A 19,092-nucleotide genomic window follows, 5' to 3' on the forward strand; every position below is an offset into this window, starting at 1 on the left:
TGAACCAAGAGAAATGAACCAAGAGAAAACATTACCGTCTACAGCCGCCAGAGGGCGCTCTATGCTGCTCAGTGCACCTGTAGTCTACCACTGAGCAGCATAGAGCGCCCTCTCGCGGCTGTAGACGGTAATGTTTTTTCTAGGTTCTTGGTTCTAAATAAATGCGACTTATAGTCCAGTGCGACTTATATATGTTTTTTTCCTCATCATGACGTTATATTTGGACTGATGCGACTTATACTCAAAAGCAGCAATAAGTGTTTTGCAATACAATAACACACAAGTGTTAACAACTAACAGTGTATCTAACAATTATATTTTACAAAAGTACAAATACACCTAATAGAACCATATACTTAATACACCCAAATATATACACATTATAACATGTGTACAAATTGGACCATATCATTTTAAAACAATATGAATAATTGTATTATATTATTATATTAATAAAAAGAACTGTGATGTTACCAGTCTTGTCATTGGCTCCACTGTCCACCAGTATCCGGAGTAGACCACACAGAGTGCTAACAGCCTCAGTCTGCATCACATCAGCATGAATCCCAGAGGACAGTGATAGTGTCTTCAACAGATTAACTGTACTGGTCAACATGATTGCAGTGGGGTGAACACTCTTCTCCATCACCTCCCCTTCTAAGAGAAAGAGGGAGAGACTGTATAAATCAACATGCCAATTTTAAGACTAAGACTGGGTAGTAAATGCTTTTTTCTATGGCATGACACACTGCCAAAGTGCATCACAAACCTGTGTCGTCCTCTGTGTCAGAATCTTCTGTGGCCGGCTGGGTAGCAGGTGGAGGTTCGGCCAGTTTAAGGTCATACTTGCCCTCTTTGCCCATCCTGTAGGAATTGGTGCTGCTGGTATCCCACTGGACACGAATCCAGCCATCTTCTCCCAACTCCCCAATCACACGGCCCAGACCTGGTGGTGGTCCATCCTAATACACGCCATAAAGGAACTTGAATAAACTGACCTGAAAATGCCTTATCCACATTTCCAATGCAGAATTCATACAATGCGCGCAAATGCAAACAAGTCAGCTTTAACTGACCTGATCTCCCCATTTCCAGTCAGGTCCTCTCATCACCCTAGTGCCAATCTTCATCATAGCTGCCAACTCGGGGCCAGAGGCAGGGAGAGGGGTGGGGGCCGTCTCCTTTCTGGACTCCTCGAGAACAGTAGCTGAGCCTCCATGAGCTACAGAGCTCAGCTCCTCCTCACTGCTATCAGAACTGGGACCTGTGCAATACAATGCAAACATATTCACAATCAAATCTTCCAAAACACACTAAACAGTAATGAACAGACCAGTCTGTGCCCATTTTGAAATACAACCAATATGTCCCTATAGAACAGAGGTCAACGGACACGACAGAATAGAACCTACCCTTACCCTATACAATAAAGTTCATCTGACCCCAATGTATTTAACCAATCTGACACAGTACAACTGGCCCTATCAACTAAAACCCATCTGATTTAAGAAGAAAGCAAGTCAAGAGAAGGTTCTGACCAATGAGTCGAAGAACACTCTGGGTGAGGGCGAGGATGCCAGAGTTCAACAGGAGACTGAGGCTGTTGGCTCCATGTTTAAGAGTGAGCATATGGAGCATGGCAAGCAAGAAGCGAGCCTGAGGAATGGTACCCAGACTGGGGCCTGCTGGGTTCTCATTAGTGATGGTCTGCAGGGGTACTGGCTGCACACCTGGAGGAGAGAAAACAACACTAAATACCATACTGTTCAAATAGTTGGGGTCAGTAAGATTTTCTTTTTTTTCTCATTTCATATTTCAAGCAAATGCTGTTCTTTTCAACTTGCTTTTCAAAGAATCCTGAAAAAAAATGGTTTCCATAAACATACTAAGCGGCAAAACCGTTTCCTGCATTGATAATGTATAACTGAAGAATGAGGTAATGGTCAAAATTAAGTATTGCCGTGACAGCAATAATTTACATTTTAAAATATTTTCAAAGTGATAAGTTAATAAAATTACTATTTTAAATAGTAATAATATTCCATAATATTGATGCTTTTACTGTATTTTCTAACAAATACATGTGGCTTTGGTGAGCATAACAGGCTTTTTTCAAACAAATTAAAACAATCTTACTAACCGCATGCAAACTTTTGAACGCGTAGTGTACTTCAATTATTAAATTTAAATGATTCCTGCAAATTAAATGTATGATTACTGCAATTGTTTGGGTAAAGTGAAATGACGTACCCAGCTCTTTGAACTTGACGCTGGCCTCCAACAAGATGTTGCGGATATTCTGGATGGCCCAGGCATAGAGTTTACCAAACGTCACCTCCAGCAGCATGCGGTTAAATGGAGGAATGAGATCTACATCTTTTAGACAGTCAGCCAATGGTTCTCTATCAAGGCAAAACGGATATTAACGTAAATACAAAATGTAATTCACGAGAACAACTGCCATACTAACATAAGCTGCAAAACGCAAAAGAAGTTACTAAAAACATAAGAAAACAATCTTCCTGCTTGAAGATTCTCAATCTTTATACTTGCCCAATATTGGTCCCTTCAGGTATGACTCTCTGCCATCCACAGAGCATAGCGTACTGTACAGAGGGCAGGAGGAAGTTTTTGGATGCCAGCTTCAACATAGTGTCTATACCCTCCAGCCGGACCTCAGCTCGCTCCAGCTGTACACAGATGTGTCAGATAATATCAGACTGCCATACTACTTCATGCCACATTAATGTTACGAGTTAATTAGTATCATTTACAGGTCCATTTTATGTAAAGAACTACCTTTTTAGGAAAAACAGATGGGGGTGGTTGAACTTCATTTTAACTACCTGTTTAAGGAGGCACTTCCTCATCTTCTCCACATCCAGTGGTTCCTCCTTCAGAGCAAACTCCGAGATGGCACTCATGAGGCTGGACTGAGAGAAGGAGCCCTGAACGCTGTGCTTTATCCAGCGGTACTTCTGAACACTGCCTATGGAGTTTAGAAGAGGCTGCCACTTATCCTGCTACAAGATAAAAGAGTAGAAAATTTATAAGGCTGTCAATCAATCAAACAGAATGAATTACATCAAATGTTTAATTCATGAAATTAACTGTATAATAGTGCCGTCAAAAGGATTAACAGCATCCAAAATAAAATGATGTGCATATATTTGTTAATAAATAATTAACTAGAAAGTTAATTAGTAAAAACTGTAAAATAAGCAAATAAATTAGTAAAGACAAGAAGCGTATGCCTAACAAACCAATAAAAAGCATTAATACTGTGAAATATAGAGAACGTAGTGAGTGAATCCCTAAATCAAGCAGTCATTTTAACTGAAAAAACTGCTGTTGAAGGGGAAGGTATTTAAAGACACGCAAGAGTTATTTATAGAGACACACCACAGCTGTGATACAGTCTCATCAGATCCTGTTGAGATATGCAGATTTCAATTAGAGAAAAGCAAGAGAGAGAGAGAGAGAAAAATAGAAATAGAAAACCTTTGGGGATTTGACAGTGGTTTGTTTCTTGTCCACAGGGACAGGGCCGATCGGGGCAGGCAGCTCCTCATTGGTCCCTTCCCTCTCCAGCTTACACTCCTCCAGGTCAGCTGACTCGGACTTCTTAGGCACTGAGAGAATTAGCAAAACAGGTTATAATTGTAAACTGAACATCCTTTCACACTGAACACTTAAATGAGCCGTTAAGAGTTGTCACCTCTCTTTTTGCGGCGGTCTCTGATCAGTTTCTGCGTGATCCTCTTCCAGCGAGGCTGAGAGCTCAGCAGCTTCAGTTTGGACACAATGGAGAGGTCGTTACTGACGGCAGGTCTGAGCTCGTTAAACAGGAAACGCAGCCTCTCGATCACTGGGGCGCACACCTCCTTATAAGAGCGGCCTTGCTCCTGGTGTGTCTGTACCAGACGGGGAAAAGGTCAGAAAGCAGGGGTCAAAAAGGTCATCATGATGTAGATGACATCCCACATTACACCCAGACCTGGCATTATCATGTATTAAAATCTAAAACTAAGATACGTCTAATATGACAGCTTAAGCAGCATATTCCAAAGAAAAAGGTACAATGAATTGAAAAACAACTGCAGTAAAATAATATTTCCATTAGATTGTCATTGCTCACTTTTATCAAAGAACACTTGGCCTGGTACACCATTCGACACACATCGATCACACATTTCGGAAGGGACCTCTGTTTCCCCTGGTCCACACCCAAGGCACATTGATCAACAAGCGAGAGGGCAACATGACCTGTACAGGAAAACAGAAATGGACCGTAATAATGATAACTCTGTTTAGAGGTTTCGGCTAGTTCACAGAACAGGATTTCAGAAAATGTAAAAAATAATATAGGTAAATACAGAGCAGCCACCACAATTCAATACAACAGGAACTATTTAAGTTACCAAGGTCCTGGTGCTTGAGAAGGCAGCAAAGCAGCAGGCGGCCCACTTCCTCTACAGGATGTTCGGGAGGAAAAGCGATGGGAGTGATGAGATGGTACTGTTTACAACACCGCTCGATCTGGCATAGAAAGTCCTGCAGCAAATAAATAAGAATCCCACATTAACCATCAGAACACAACACAAATCATATAGCCTCTGTTCTGATAAACAAGCTGACAGTGAACTATTAGGCAAGGTAAGACTAAATAAAGAGACAAATAAGTGATAGTCTCTCTCTGTGAATGACCTTCACAGTGTGGTCCTGGGTGTTGTTGTCTGCGATGGCCTGCAGGAAGGGCTGCGCGTGATCACTCAGGGTGATTCTGCGGCAGTACAGTTTGGCTTTGTCTGGTGTGGTGGTCCCAAGAGAGCTGCAGTGGTCCTCATCCTTCTCCTCATTATAATTATAGTGGATCTGACTCGTCTGAAGACCACCGAAGAAAATCGATGACTGGAGCCATTCTGGAAGAAACATTTTTTTCCTTAATATTACTTTATATATAAAAAAAAAAAAAAAAAAAAAAAAATTTATATATATATATATATAATTTTTTTTTTTATATATGTTTTTTTTTTCTCTTTTTATATTTTTATTTCTTGGATTTTGGATATCTGGATATATATATATATATATATTTTGGATATATATATATATATATATATATATATATATATATATATATATATATATATATATATATATATATATAAAATTATGGATAGTTTTTTTTTGATAAACCACTGAAAGTTTGCAATATTATAACCTAAATAAATAGACTCACTGGCACATTCTAACTCTATGCGAGAGAGAGGGGTGCTCAAAGCCAGATATGAGGCATGTAGTCCCAGTAGAAGACCAAGGTTTCTCTCAGCATCTATTAGAGGCGAGGACAGACTGCTCAAGTCAGGCGTTGTCACCATTTCCTGGTTGGGCTGGAGAAAGATGGGAGGCAAAAAAAAAACATGAAGTCCAAACATTCTGAGAAAAAAAAAGCAGCTCGAAAGTGTAACCCAAAAGTCAGACAGACCTCCATGTACTGTCCCACACAGAAAGCTTGCATGAACTCCCTGGTGTCCTCAACCTGCAGAGCGGCCTCTAAAGCTACCACAGGATCTTCTCCAGCAAACTGAGCTGTGAGGGGAAACAGATGTCAACTAAACTCTTGATTTGAAAATGAATTTCAAGTTAAAAGTTTCAGGCATTTTAGTGACGTTATACCAAGGATGCTGCTCCCAGTTAGAGTCTGAGTCTGGAAGTCTTTTATGTCATAAACCTTCCCATCAATGACAGTCCAGAAACCACCATCTTTGTTATGATTCTCCAAGTCAGCTTTGCGGATAAGCGACACTTCCTCATTGTTCTTTGAGCTCAACCCATTAAAAAAGAAACCTGCAAAGTAAATATTGTGTATAAAAACATGCCAGGTTTTCATGTCAAGGTTTTATCACATTTAGTAGAAGAAATTAAATATATATATATATATACACACACACTAGATCAACGCATTATCATACTATCTTGGTTACGAAGGGAGTGTCTGGATTGGTCTTTCACTTACCCATGAGTCCAGGCCAGGCGAGATCCTCATTATCATCTCTCTCCATACCAGGGGCAAGATGGTTAAAACGGTCCATGTGCTCTAGAAGAGCAGCGAGGAGAGGAATGGATCCAGTCTCCTGCATCAGGCCAGCATCATGGGTCAGCAGTAGCATGATGGACACAATCAACTCTGGTAGCAAAACACCTGCAGGATGAAGAAACAGGATGGTGTGGAAAGGAAAATGCATCAGCCATTGCTTTACATTTTTTTATTAAATATTCACAACGAAAAAAAATGTCACGTTATGTCCAATCCGGTTTGCTGTTATTTATTCATAGAATAAATCACAAATTCTCATAGCTCTCAAATCAAATTAGGTGCAAGTTGGAAGTCAGTTCGAAATCAAATTTCATTTGTTAAGCCTTGACTTCTGAACAAAAGCCTGATGTCAAACTCCATATTTATCTTATAATATTTCAAAGAAAAGTCTCCAGAAGAAAAATAACAGCACATAGGTTTGGAATGACAGGAGGGGTATACATTTTCTGAATTTAAATAAACAGAATTGTCATTATTGGATGAATTACTCCTTCAATGCTAGAATTGCTCTGAATTTGAACATGGTAAATTGCATTTATTGACATGTCATTTTCACCTGTGAGATCTCCCTCAAGGACACGTGCCACCTCAGCAAAGTGACGATGACTGTTGACGGCGATGCTGGTGGCCACAGGAAGAATATCTCCAATGTGTGTGCACAGCAAAGCCATGTACTTCTTCAACAGAGACCCCACTCCCAGGATCTCTGAGTGACTCAAAGCTGTGACAATGAGAGTTACTGTTGACTAGTTGCTCAAATGGTGGCTTCTGTAAGCCATTTCAAAAGTTAAGTTCTTCTACTTACTGTATCCTCCCACACCCACAGTGCCACTGACCCCCACGTACAACTTGCAGACCAAAAGTCTCTGAAAGCGCAGCAGTAGGTCCAGAGAGGCGGAGCGCTCCTTGCTGACCTGCTCGGTGTCTTGGCAGTTTGAGATTCGTCGGGCCACATCCTTAAGACGAGCTACAGTCTGTGAAGCAATGTTTCTACACAACAAACCGCAAGGAAGAGTGTAACTACAGGCAATGAAGTTCAAAATGCTACTTTAACTAAAACTCTCTGTAAGATTCCAAGAGTTTCATGTATTGAACACAGAAAAGTGAATCTCTGCGGTACCTGAGCAGCTGTTGGACAAGCTGGACCAGTGGAAGGCTCTGTTTGTTTGTCGACTCATAGATGCCGGTGTTGATCAGGTCTTTGTCCAGTGTGGTGCGACAGCGATGCAGAGAGGACGCACTGGCTTCCTGCTCATCGATTTCCTTCTCTTTCTGTGCCTCTTTCTTCGCCTCAATGTCCTAATAGAAGATACGCAGAGAAAGAAGTTAACTGGAATGTCAAAACAAAACAAAAGACAGTAAAAACCCAAAACGGAAAATAAAATAACAGTATATACACGCTTTAGATAACAGTTTACACAATTACATCAAATTTAAATGATTTTTGACACTTTTCCCTCAGGGGTCATGATCAGTCTTGTTTTTGGCGGTGCTCTGTTGGACGTTGCAGATATAAGGCATGATGGATGAATAAATGATGAAGTGACTCATGAATGAAGCATGCTGACCTGGATCTCGGCCGTGATGGCAGCATTCAAAGCGGATTCCAGCCCTCCGTCCGCCATCAGACTACTAACCAAGAGGTCGATCATGAAGCGACGGCCAGGACTTACACTCGTCTCATTAGCAGATGCTAAAAAAAAAAAAAAAAACACAGAAAGGCTTTTAACCATAAATGCTGTGACAACAAACATGACTTCTGTGGTGCCAAGATGATTTATCCACAGATGTTGCTAGATGTAAACCAGCCAACTGCATATAAATGAAGAGAGACAATGCAGGATCATTAAAGAAAACACTGACTAGACAGAGAGATGCAAATAGTACTAAGTGTTATCTAGCAGTTTTCCCAAGCACAGATTGTATGCACTGACCTGCATTGGGCAGCAGTGAGGACAGGGCTCTTGCTCTTTCCTCCGCAGTGGGCAGTAGCACTGACCAGCCACTCTGGAGCACAGCCTGGGCGGCTGACTGCACACTGTTTAAAACCCCAGCATTGCTGGCCAGCGTTACCACCATCTGCTTGAGGTTATTAAGCAGCCCACTTCCCAGGCCCAGACCCAGCTCCTCAGGGTCCACCTGGTTACTGATGGCTGCATGGAGCTGAAACAGATAAAAGACAAAATGACAATTTAGGAGGACATCAGCTCTACCACAGGTTTTCCAGAATAAATCAATGTACATTCTGTCATTTAAACATTTGAGTAACCTCAAATTTTAGATGACTGACCTGTAGTCGGAGCAGGTTGAGAGCAGCTACAACCATGCACTCTTTCTCCTGCGGTGGTGGCCAATCAGAGCTGCCATCCATGCCGTCGCTGACCTGCCGAAGCAGCAGGTCCAGGTGGTCAAAGGTCATAGTGCACACGTCCACCACGAATGGTACGCGGAGCCCCACGGACCACTCGGAGCATGATGACCATGCAAAACTCTGAGAGACAGAATATATGAAAGATAAGCAGCACGCATTCAAAAGCATTAAGTACATCCTTGTAAAAGACAGTTCATACCTGGCCAGGACCGCAGGAGATGCCCACTATATGTTTGGAATTGAGGCCCGGCAGGGCTTTAGGCTGCTTCTTATTGGAGAAGAGAGTGTCAAAGTGCTGTAGTTTATCATTACTGCCCCAGCTGTGCACCTCCCCTTCTTCTGTGAGGGCCAGGCAGTGTGTAGAGCCGACCGCTATATCCACCACCCGCTTACCTAAATTGACAAAGAATGAAATGTTATGAGCAAACTTTATATAGATATAAATATAGAAATTGAGACTGCATTTGTAGACCATTTTGCTTTCATAACGAAACATATAAAGTGAATATTAATTGGGTAAAAAAAAAAAAGAAAAATGTAGGGAGAAACTGGATTTGATCCATCTAAAACTGAATCCAAGTCTGGATTGTGAAAATTGGCGATTCCATTTCAAAATGGAGAATGAGAAATGGCAATGGTGGACTACTACCCTTCTGAAAGTCAGCACCTACTTTTTGAGCCACTGAAAAAACTAAATAAACGCTAAGCAAGAAATGCTGTATTACCTACAGTAATGCCTTAATATTTGTCGATTGATTAAAATAAAGCATATTGAAGGTGACATTGTTGCAAAGTCCTTTCAGAGGCAGAGCAAGATATTTTATTTCAGTGTTATTTTAATTGAGCTTTTGTTCATACGTATATTTTTGTAATATCTATAAAGCTTTATTTTTTTATTTTAGTAAATGTTACTACTAATACCAATAGCAGTAATATTTTGAAAAAAGGCACAAAAAAAAAATAATCTTCGTTTGTATGTGCTTTAAACATTCACAAGAAGTAATTTTTCCAAATATATATATTTTTTATTGTCATTCCGGCTTCAGTTTTCAAAAACCTGAAATGTGTGAAAACACAATGGTTGATAAACTGAACCTTGTAGACTGTCAAGCAGTTTGGGATAGCGGACGTGTTCGTCAGTGCCGTGGCCGAGTCTTTGATTGTCTCCTTTGCCCCAGGTGTACACCTGTCCATCTTTAGTAAGAGCTACGGAGAACTGGCTCCCACAGCACACCTTCCCGATATCCAAATCCTGTAACTTCTCCACGAGTTTTGGTGTTTTGCATCCATCACTGCCCCCACGGCCAAGTTTACCATAGTCGCCATCACCCCACGACCATACCTGACCTGTGAAGAGCATGCGAGAGCAATGATCATGCCATACAGTCATCATCTTAAAACCACTGCTGAAAGTCCTCTTATCAGATGTCGTACCATTCTCAGTCACAGCGAGGGTCTGAGCATCTCCACTTCCACAGGACACATCGATTACCTTAAGCCCCTTTAGAGCGGTTACCAGCAGGGGAGTGGTCTGGTCCTCACTAGAGCCTTCAGAAAAAAAACACACATGGGGTAAGAATCTAGGTCGTGCTACAAACAGGAGTGGATTTAGCGGAGATCTTACCGTGGCCCAGCCTGCCATAGTTTCCTCGGCCCCAAGTGTACAGCTCTCCATCTGCTGTGATCGCTGCGCTGTACGTGCTGCCACATGCGATTTGAACAACTTGCTTCCCCGCCGGCCTCCCTGAGAATACTGCAATCATGGTGGGCTCCTCTAAATACCTGTAGAAGTCCAAAAAATAAACAAAATGTATTTTCTGTGATATTAATTTATTTTTCCCTTAAATATTACAATACAGATTGTTTTTTTTAGAAAGAAATTGTATTCATTCATGTAAGGATACAGTAAATTGATCATAAGTCAGAGTAAATTAATAAAAAAAAAATTACAAAATATTTATATTCAAAATAAATCTGAAAAAAGCTTTCCACTAAATAATAACCAGCATGAAATTAATAAGAAATGAGTATAATAAAATAACTTTTAAAGAATCAAAAATAATCTTTGATTACAGAAACAAGTTACAAAACAAAAAAATTATAAATAAAAATGTAAAAATTATTATATTATCAGGTATCTTAAATTGCAATAGTATTTCACAATATATTAGTGTTTTACTGTATTTTTTACAAATAAATGCAGCCTTGGTGAGCATTTATTTAAGTTTTTTTTAAAATCATATCTACCCTAAACTTCTGAACTGTAATGTGTATACTGTATATGGATCTGAGAGATATAATTAGAAGTTTGATGACGTCAGTGTGCACTTACGTGGTGTCTCCATGTCCCAGCCTGCCTCCATCTCCACAGCCCCAGGAGAACACCTCCCCATTAACTGAAAGAGCCAAGTAGTGCTGGCCATCCGGGTGAGCTGCAAGCTTCATTATTTTCCTGGATGACAATGCGTGAACTAGCATAGGGGCCTGACAGGAAATCAAAGGTTTATTAGTTTAGTGGGCAAATCCAAAGTAGAAAAAAATAAAGGGGTCAGCAATTATGGGTCAGCAACAGCTATACACACATTTACACTAAATTGTAAAACTTTAACAAAATAAGCGACTCACTAGCGCAGTGCTCTTGTAATTTTGTGTGTAGACAGCACCAGTGATGGTCAGGATGAGGAACCCCTTCTCCGAGCAGACAATCTGTGTGACGCCCAGGTTTGACAGTGCCTTGCACTGAATTGGTCCATTCACATTAGCGTAAGGCTTCCATCCAAGCAGACCCCAACCGATCACCTCCTGCAGGGTACCCTGGAAGCGGGAAGACATGAAGAGATTGAGCTCGAAGAATGATTCTGTTTTCCTCACAGAGGGATTATAGATCATAATCACACACAAGGATTCCCCGGAGCTTCCTAGAGAGTCATTGTGCTCTAGAGTCAAGAAGCAGCTTCAGCACAAACAAAAAAAAAGGGCGACTCTAGGCAACCAGGTAGTTTGATTAAGATGACAAAAAGCTGAGCTACGGTTTCTTCCTGTATGACAAATAAAATATCAAGACACGATTGAGCGTGTTGCATGCAGTACCTTGTTAGAGGTGGGTGAGCTGCACTGTGGGGGGCTGCATGGGGCTGCCAGGCGGTCCAAGTGTGCCATGATGACTACAGCTGTCTGTCGCAGATCAATGGCCAGGTCATTATCTTGAGGCAGTGTAAGGTAGCGCAGAAAACTCTCGTTTGGGCTCAGAGGGGCCGAGAGGATCTGAGAACATAAGCAGCCAGATATAAAACCTGGAAGGACAGTACAGTTCTAACAATTATCCAGGGATTCAATCTCACCTCAACCTCCTCTTCGGGAACAGGCTCCTCCTTACCACTATGGATGTTCTGGAAGCGCTGCAGGAGGGGCAGCAAGGGGGCGCTAGTGCCTTGGGTCGAGCGCTCATTATCCATTTCTCTGGTTCCACTGTCCCAGAGCCTCAGCAGCAGCAGAACCGCGGACAGCAGCTGACTACAATACAAACACACGCAAAAGCAAGTTAGAGGATTTATGAATAAGACCCTTTAGTTCTTTCAAACGTCTCGGAAAAGTTGCATGCAAGGTCCAAAATTTACTCTAGGTAAGGGCCAAATGAAAGTAAATACTGGCTTTGGATTGCAGCCAATGATGTTTTTAGAAATTTTAGCAAAAGGATAGTGGTCATATGTTGAACACAGCATGTTGAATACCTGAGAGTTCCCCGCTGCACTGCAAGCTCCAGCAGGATGGCCAGGGCCAAGTGCTGATCCTGCAGGGGAATGTTACTAGCCGCTTTTCCACTCGCACTTCCATGGATGTCACTGAATTAGAAAATTAGAGTAGAGGGAGATTAAATAGCTAAGAGCTTTAGAAACGCATGGATTTATGATCAGTTTGTTAAAAATAGTTGCATTTTTTGAAAATGTAGTAAATGAATACTGTTATTTAGCAATGATGCTTTAAATTGATCAAAAGTTACAGTAAGTACATTTAGAATGTTAAAAATCTTTCAAAATAAATGCTTTAGCAGTTTTCAATTTTCTATTTCAAAATAAATAAATCTCTAACATATTAAGAAGTAAAGCCGTTTTCAACATTTCAAATCAGCATAGAAGAATTATTTCTGAAGGATCATGTGACACTGAAGACTTCAGTAATGACTTCTGGGTTCAGCTTTGTCATCACATGAATTACAACATATTAAAAAATTCCATTAATTTCTAATAATATTTTTACTGTTTTTTTTTAATTCAAATAAATGCAATCTCGGCGAACATTTTAAAAGTCTTACTAAACCACATACCTTTGAAGGATAGTGTAAGCTTTCTATTTGGAAGATAAAAACTTATTAAACAAGAACGAGTATTACTACTTCTGCATTTGGGATTAGTGAAGATGATTGGTAAACCTGAGGAATTTGGTAGCCCTCTCGACCACCTCCAGCCAGACGGGCGACACTGTGCCCTCATCAAACAGGGTAGCTTCTGGGAGAGCCCGCAGGGCGTCCAGAGACTCCTGCAGTAACTCACTGCACAGGTCTGCATCATCTCCTGAGACGCCACAACACACAAGTCAGTTACTTTTACCGTTTCTTTTGATCAGTATGTGTGATCCACAGGAACATATTCCAGTTAATGAGCGTGGATATAAGACTTTTGTATAATATACATTTTAATAGCTTTAGCATCCGGACAGTATGCAGTCAAAAAAATAGTTTTTATAATTTATAATGTAAACTGCATATTTAATATTAATAGTTAATTAATTAATAATTTAATTTAATATTAAACATTATAAAACAATTTCATGATAAACTTCGTTAAAATGTACAGTTAAGTTATACATTATACTGTTAAATATTATACTGTTAAAAGGAACATTATCTGATTAGATTATACATTACATTTTGTAACAACGGAGTTAAAAACATCTTAAAAGCATATGACGTGACGTAGCACAGCTAGCATAATAAAACACATAATTCCGGTCCACTGCCTTTTAAGTGGCTCACTGCTTTATTCTTAGATGAACTATTAACCATGATAGCATTCAGCTCCATGTATGATCTCTTATGTTGTCTCTATCCCACCAATGACAGGAAAACCAGAACACTATAAACTTTATTACAGGATAAACATTCACTCTTCCTCCCCCGCTTTGCAGTCGTCATCTTTTCTCTCATATTCTCACAACTACGGCCGTTGAGCTCAAATCCAGCTCTGCTGTTCAATGGAATGTGCATATGGCTCAGGTTTCAGGGTGCCTTTATTTCCTGGGCCAGAGAGGCTGTATCCACCCATCCCCTGTGGACACCGTTTTCAACATCTAAACAGATCCCAGCTAGGATCTCCCACCAGTCTGTAACCTTCTTCTCAGACTCAAGGCTTCAGCTACAAGCAGAACAGAATATTCCGCTTACGTTAGCCCTCAACTCTGGGTTAAACTACAAAGTCGACCTTTTGTAGCACAACTTCCTACCTGAAGTGAAGATTAATGATCAGCCCAAAGAAAAACCGTTTCAGGTGCTTCACATTAAGCCCGTGAATTCTAGAAGCTGAGCAATTACTTGACTCAACATCTATCATCAATGTAAGCCACAGAGAAAAGTTTGACAGAAATTTATTTACGTTCACTAACATGTTACACTAGATACATGAGTCGATTATATGATTGCCTGTCTTCATATGCTTCATGTTTATTAATGTTTGTGCCAACATTTCCAAGAACCTGGTTCTGGAGAGATAGGATTTTGGTTATTGAAGACAATAGGCTCTCTTTGAATGTCATTTCACATGCAGATTGCTATGACATAGGAATCCTACAAAGGGATCGAGAAGTAACATACAATGGCAAAGTGACCTATTCATTAAACAGAAGGATTTCTGAACAGGTGATCTCTATATATAACCTCATATGAGTCACTGAACAATTGGAGATTTAGATAACACAGGAAATACTTGTGAAGTTGCAGTAAATCCTCCGCTTATGTTAAACCACCCTTTCCAAGAACTTGATTTAAGAAGGATCTCGCAAACATACAGATGCCATTAACATTTTGTCAACCGAAGTGCTATTGTAAACACAGCCCATTTTGGGCAATGAATACAGGGTAGTGTGCAAGTTACTTCCATGGCTAACCAAATCATGCTGGAAATGGCTTACCAGATCTCCAGGCTCGGCGAAGAAAGGCAAAAGCAAAGGACAGAGCTGCTCTTGATCCCACCCTAGCCAAACCCTCCACTCCTTTACTGACCGGCCGAGCACTGAGGAAACAGACAAAAACATTCCGGCCCATTGTTTTCACTGCTTCTAGATTAAGCAGTTTTAAATGTAATCCAATTTCAGTCAAAGCTCTGTTCCGCTTACCTCTTGTTATCGACGGCAGAGAGCGGAGGGCTGGGGGGACTCTTCCAGCGCACCTTGTACTTTTCCTCCATCATGCTGTGGGTGAGTGAGATGAGGTAGCGCTCCAGGATCACCAGTCTCTGGTTCAGACGCAGGGTGGAGAGGGTGCTCTTAGCCGTCTGTGAAGACAGCTTCTGTTGGTCGTCTACCAGCGCCATCAGACAGTCCTTCAGCTCTCCAGTTTCTGCACAAACAATAATCAAAAAAAAAAATGTATATACACACACACAACTTCATATTTTATGTTAGATTTCAATTGTACAAAACAGCTTGTTTTTTTTCTGCTTGAGACCCAAAGTGGCTAATGAAGCAGACATTCACAGAAAACAGCTACCGGTACATCAAAAAACAAGGTGGATAATATCATGACTATACAAAGGTTATAAATGGTCTCTGTGTGATTAATGGCATAATGCATTAACATTTCATCAAGTTTTTGATATTATGATAGGACTAATTATATCTCGGTGTTGCAACAATTAACTAAGATATATTGTTTGCTTGTGTGAAATACAATCTCAAGTTGCAAAGTACATAAATGCAATTCTATATGGAATTGAATCTAGTAATAATGATGCTGTATAACAATGTTTGCTGCAATTTGATTCCTTGAAGTGCATTCCAGTCTAAAGCCTTCATTATGCTTGCCTGGCTCCGCCGGACTGTTGTTATGGATATGCATGCATTCATCTTTTCACAGCCTCTGGATAAAAGCCTCATATAGGCAGAGAGGTGGAATTAAAATAGCCTATCTGAAATACACTTAAGCCTTATGTAAGCCAAGCTGCCTAGCTCTCACAGGCCCTGAAGCAGGGCAGTCTGCACAGCAGCTAGTGCATGGCACTGCGAGAAAAAGAAAGGGTTGGAGTATGCCACACAAAGATATGAAAAGGAAAGTCTTTCTTTTACACTTAACAGAAGCTACAAAGCATCTGTTCATTTCCTGAAATTCAATATTATGCTTCTAGTATAGCAGTTGGTGCTGTTATCAGAAACCGTCCTCTGTTTCACCACCACTTTTATTGCTAGAACAATGGAGAGGTGACAGGAAATGATAGGGCTCTTCTACTGCTCTCTTCCATGGACCAGAAGATCCAGGTCAAAACTCACTTTAACATTCACAGGCTCTTTTACAAGAGAAAACATGGGGGGGAAAAAACATTTTACTTCCATATATCTGACTATCAATCTGAATAAGTATAAGAATAAAAAAATAAATAAAAGTAAGAATGAAATAGCAATCTGATATGGAGTTATATTACTTGAAGTATACATTTTAAACTGAACAAAAAAAAAAGAAAGTCTGTTCATTCTGTTTCTCTAAGTGAGAAAAACAAGCTTTCATTCAGCAAGGACATATTGATCAATTGTAAAGACAACTGACAAATGGTAGCAACTTGGGTTTCAACGTATAATAATTACAAGAAAAATTTAAATTCAGCTTTGCAATCACAAAAATAAATTCAAAAAAAACAAAAAAACAAGTAGTATGTAAAAGTGTTGTAAAATACTTTTTCCCCAAAACAAAAAGTCTTACTGATCCCAAACATTTGAAGGGTAGTGTATCGGAGTACAAAGGAAAAAAATCCATGTACATAATTTCAAATCTTTTCGCTTAGTGTTTACTGCACTAAATGTAGATTGGACATGCTCATTCACTGCATTAACAAAATCGGATAGAAAACACTTCTATGGACATACAGTAGTATCTTGCAATCCTTCCGAGTTAGTGCATTGGACTGCACCCATTTTACTATCATGGGGGGCCTACGTGGCTTTCCATCAACATGTTCTTATCACCACCCACCAGAAAGCCGCTCCACCTAGACCTGTCTGTAAACACACAGGGCCTACAACCACACACAGGGTAAAAATAACCTCACAGACAGTATGTACAGTCACCCGAGCCCCAAATCAGAAAACACACACACAAACCGAAACACATGAAGGGTAACACACACTGTGTGCGTGTCTTCCAGAGGAGGAGTAGGTCACCTGTGTGGTGACAGGGCTGAATAACTGGGCCACATTTAGACATGGCAAAATCCGTCTGCTATCCTACATTACAGCACTTAACTGATGGGTAACTCGGCAATGGAAACTGCTCAAAGGTTTGCTTGCACTTAGATGTCATGTGCTGAGGAGGGAGAGGAGCATGTGAAGATGGGGATGTTGCATATGTTTGGATGTAGGACGTCCCATGCTGAAGTTTAATCATAATTCCTTACCTTTATATAGTGCTTTTTTGGGCACTCAACGCACTTTTACATAGATTGGGATAACCTCCTCGACCACCACCAGTGGTTTCGAGGAGATTACCTTTAATATTTAAAGTTGCAATGAAAGAAAGTAGTAACAGATCTTTTCATCTGTTTTTTGACATAGATCTGAGTAAAACAGATAATCCAAAAAAATAAAAATAAAAAGGTATGGTGGGGACATGCTTCTATGCATCGGTTTTTGATTGGATTTTGAGATGTAAGTGTTGAATTCATAGATGGAGGAAGAATATCGTGAACTTGCAGAAGAGGGTTTAAGCGGACCAAGGGGCTGTTAACCCATAACAAGTTTTTCAATTTCACTGTGCTACTTTTTCCTACGCAAACACATGCTAGACTGACATGTTTGGTTGTTACGCTCACATCTTTTGTCTTTGTCATGTGCATGACAACAATCTAGGTCCAAAATAAAATGCTCACATTAAGACCTATAACAAATAATTTGAAAATCCAAGTCCTTGACACCATGCATGAGCAATAGTAACAGTGATGCTTGCTTTAGCATTAACATCTCAAAGAACTCAAAATAATAGGCACAATCCAGACTGTAAAACTGAATGCAATGAATTCTGCATACAATAGATTATGCATCTATTCCATATTATATGCTAGGGATGGACTGTGTACTTCCTACTACATCCATGAAACTAATGATCGAGGCATGATGGGACTGAATTCTAGAAACACTGCATTTTACTGAATTCTAACAGTAACAATTATACACAGGCGTGTCAAAAAATTTCCAATTGATTATAGAAGTCTTTTTCTCCAATACTGCACATATACAGCTAAAACACGGGACATGTTGCTCTGTTTTTTTAAACAGCTAGATGGCAAGCAACTGATTATAATCACGAGATGTTGAAATGCATTTCAAAAAGTATTTTTAGATGTTTTCGTGCACGTGGGAAATCCTATGCAGATTAAGCCGATGACGTGTGAGTGGGAGGAGCATGCAAGATGACAGTCAGTGGATGCAGTAACCAGCATGTTGAGTTCAGCACTCTCTGCTTGAACCCAGAGCGTGTCATTAGGCATCACCACCCACCTGGCTGCCTCCCCCAGTCCCACATCTCAATGATGGAGTGATGGAAAGGTGAAGCCGCCACCGCTGCCTCCTCCTCTTCCTTCTTTTCTTTATCGTTTGTATCATCTTTCTTTTGGGTGCAATCAGCACAGTCCTCTGTGAAGTGGAGATGTTTTAGACATTCAGAAAACTAAAAACCAACGTGAAAAGAATCCAACTTCACAAATATCTAGAAATCCAGTAGATTTAATGGTAACGTGGTTTTTTTTACCTGGACTGGTGGACTCTTCCCGATCAAAGACAATCTCTCCATCCTTCACCATCTCGTTCCACATCTCATTCAGTCCTTCAGAAGAGAAGGCTCGCTGTACCAGAGAGGAGATATTATCATAGCTGTATAATCTTTCACAGTTAATTATAGACCTAAAGTTTAACACATACATACACATACATATACATATACATACATACATATATATATTTATAGACACACACTACGTCTCATATAAAAAAAACAAAAACATATATCGTTCAGTGCCTGACCATTAGCATCTGTAACATTTCTATTTCTGCCAACTAGTCAGCACATTAAAATGCCACCCTGAGGACTTACTGAAATCCAGAGCCCAGACTCATGTTTCAAATGTTAAAAATTATTTTAGACACCAGACTTCAAACAGCGAAAAGCAGAAAGACTTTCACAACCACCGAGTCGAGCGAGGCTAATAACAACTACAGCATCTTGAGCAATACTCCAGACAAATGTCACAGAGACCCAAACACACTGATACACACAGACAGCATTTTGAGGTGTGGATTTCATAAGTCTTCACTTCCAGGAATCAGTACTAAATTCATCCAGTGTTTTGAAATGGAATCTGTTGAACAA

The 19,092-nt window shown here is 40.2% G+C and overlaps 1 protein-coding gene across 2 annotated transcripts in view; it reads right to left on the minus strand.

Moving 5' to 3' along the window:
* The window catches only part of LOC113050531 (E3 ubiquitin-protein ligase HERC2), a 43,768-nt gene that overhangs the window by 22,069 nt on the left and 2,607 nt on the right, over positions 1–19,092 (minus strand). For both annotated transcript variants that reach the window (XM_026213559.1, XM_026213558.1), the window contains 36 exons: positions 18,475–18,568; positions 18,225–18,359; positions 14,859–15,081; positions 14,655–14,755; positions 12,901–13,042; positions 12,203–12,313; positions 11,813–11,984; positions 11,562–11,735; positions 11,097–11,285; positions 10,804–10,955; positions 10,096–10,253; positions 9,906–10,019; positions 9,567–9,818; positions 8,671–8,864; positions 8,391–8,591; positions 8,035–8,263; positions 7,669–7,793; positions 7,221–7,399; positions 6,906–7,090; positions 6,657–6,821; positions 6,020–6,205; positions 5,680–5,850; positions 5,489–5,592; positions 5,243–5,393; positions 4,708–4,922; positions 4,422–4,554; positions 4,139–4,266; positions 3,719–3,914; positions 3,502–3,632; positions 2,847–3,023; positions 2,554–2,690; positions 2,251–2,402; positions 1,539–1,730; positions 1,077–1,264; positions 770–962; positions 475–657 (listed from right to left, as the gene is read on the minus strand). In XM_026213559.1, the coding sequence (XP_026069344.1) occupies positions 475–657; positions 770–962; positions 1,077–1,264; positions 1,539–1,730; positions 2,251–2,402; positions 2,554–2,690; positions 2,847–3,023; positions 3,502–3,632; positions 3,719–3,914; positions 4,139–4,266; positions 4,422–4,554; positions 4,708–4,922; positions 5,243–5,393; positions 5,489–5,592; positions 5,680–5,850; positions 6,020–6,205; positions 6,657–6,821; positions 6,906–7,090; positions 7,221–7,399; positions 7,669–7,793; positions 8,035–8,263; positions 8,391–8,591; positions 8,671–8,864; positions 9,567–9,818; positions 9,906–10,019; positions 10,096–10,253; positions 10,804–10,955; positions 11,097–11,285; positions 11,562–11,735; positions 11,813–11,984; positions 12,203–12,313; positions 12,901–13,042; positions 14,655–14,755; positions 14,859–15,081; positions 18,225–18,359; positions 18,475–18,568 (5,932 nt within the window). The remainder of the gene's footprint in view (positions 1–474; positions 658–769; positions 963–1,076; positions 1,265–1,538; positions 1,731–2,250; positions 2,403–2,553; positions 2,691–2,846; positions 3,024–3,501; positions 3,633–3,718; positions 3,915–4,138; positions 4,267–4,421; positions 4,555–4,707; positions 4,923–5,242; positions 5,394–5,488; positions 5,593–5,679; positions 5,851–6,019; positions 6,206–6,656; positions 6,822–6,905; positions 7,091–7,220; positions 7,400–7,668; positions 7,794–8,034; positions 8,264–8,390; positions 8,592–8,670; positions 8,865–9,566; positions 9,819–9,905; positions 10,020–10,095; positions 10,254–10,803; positions 10,956–11,096; positions 11,286–11,561; positions 11,736–11,812; positions 11,985–12,202; positions 12,314–12,900; positions 13,043–14,654; positions 14,756–14,858; positions 15,082–18,224; positions 18,360–18,474; positions 18,569–19,092) is intronic.

Source organism: Carassius auratus, chromosome 31 (assembly GCF_003368295.1).
Source record: "Carassius auratus strain Wakin chromosome 31, ASM336829v1, whole genome shotgun sequence".
Lineage (NCBI taxonomy): Eukaryota > Metazoa > Chordata > Actinopteri > Cypriniformes > Cyprinidae > Carassius > Carassius auratus.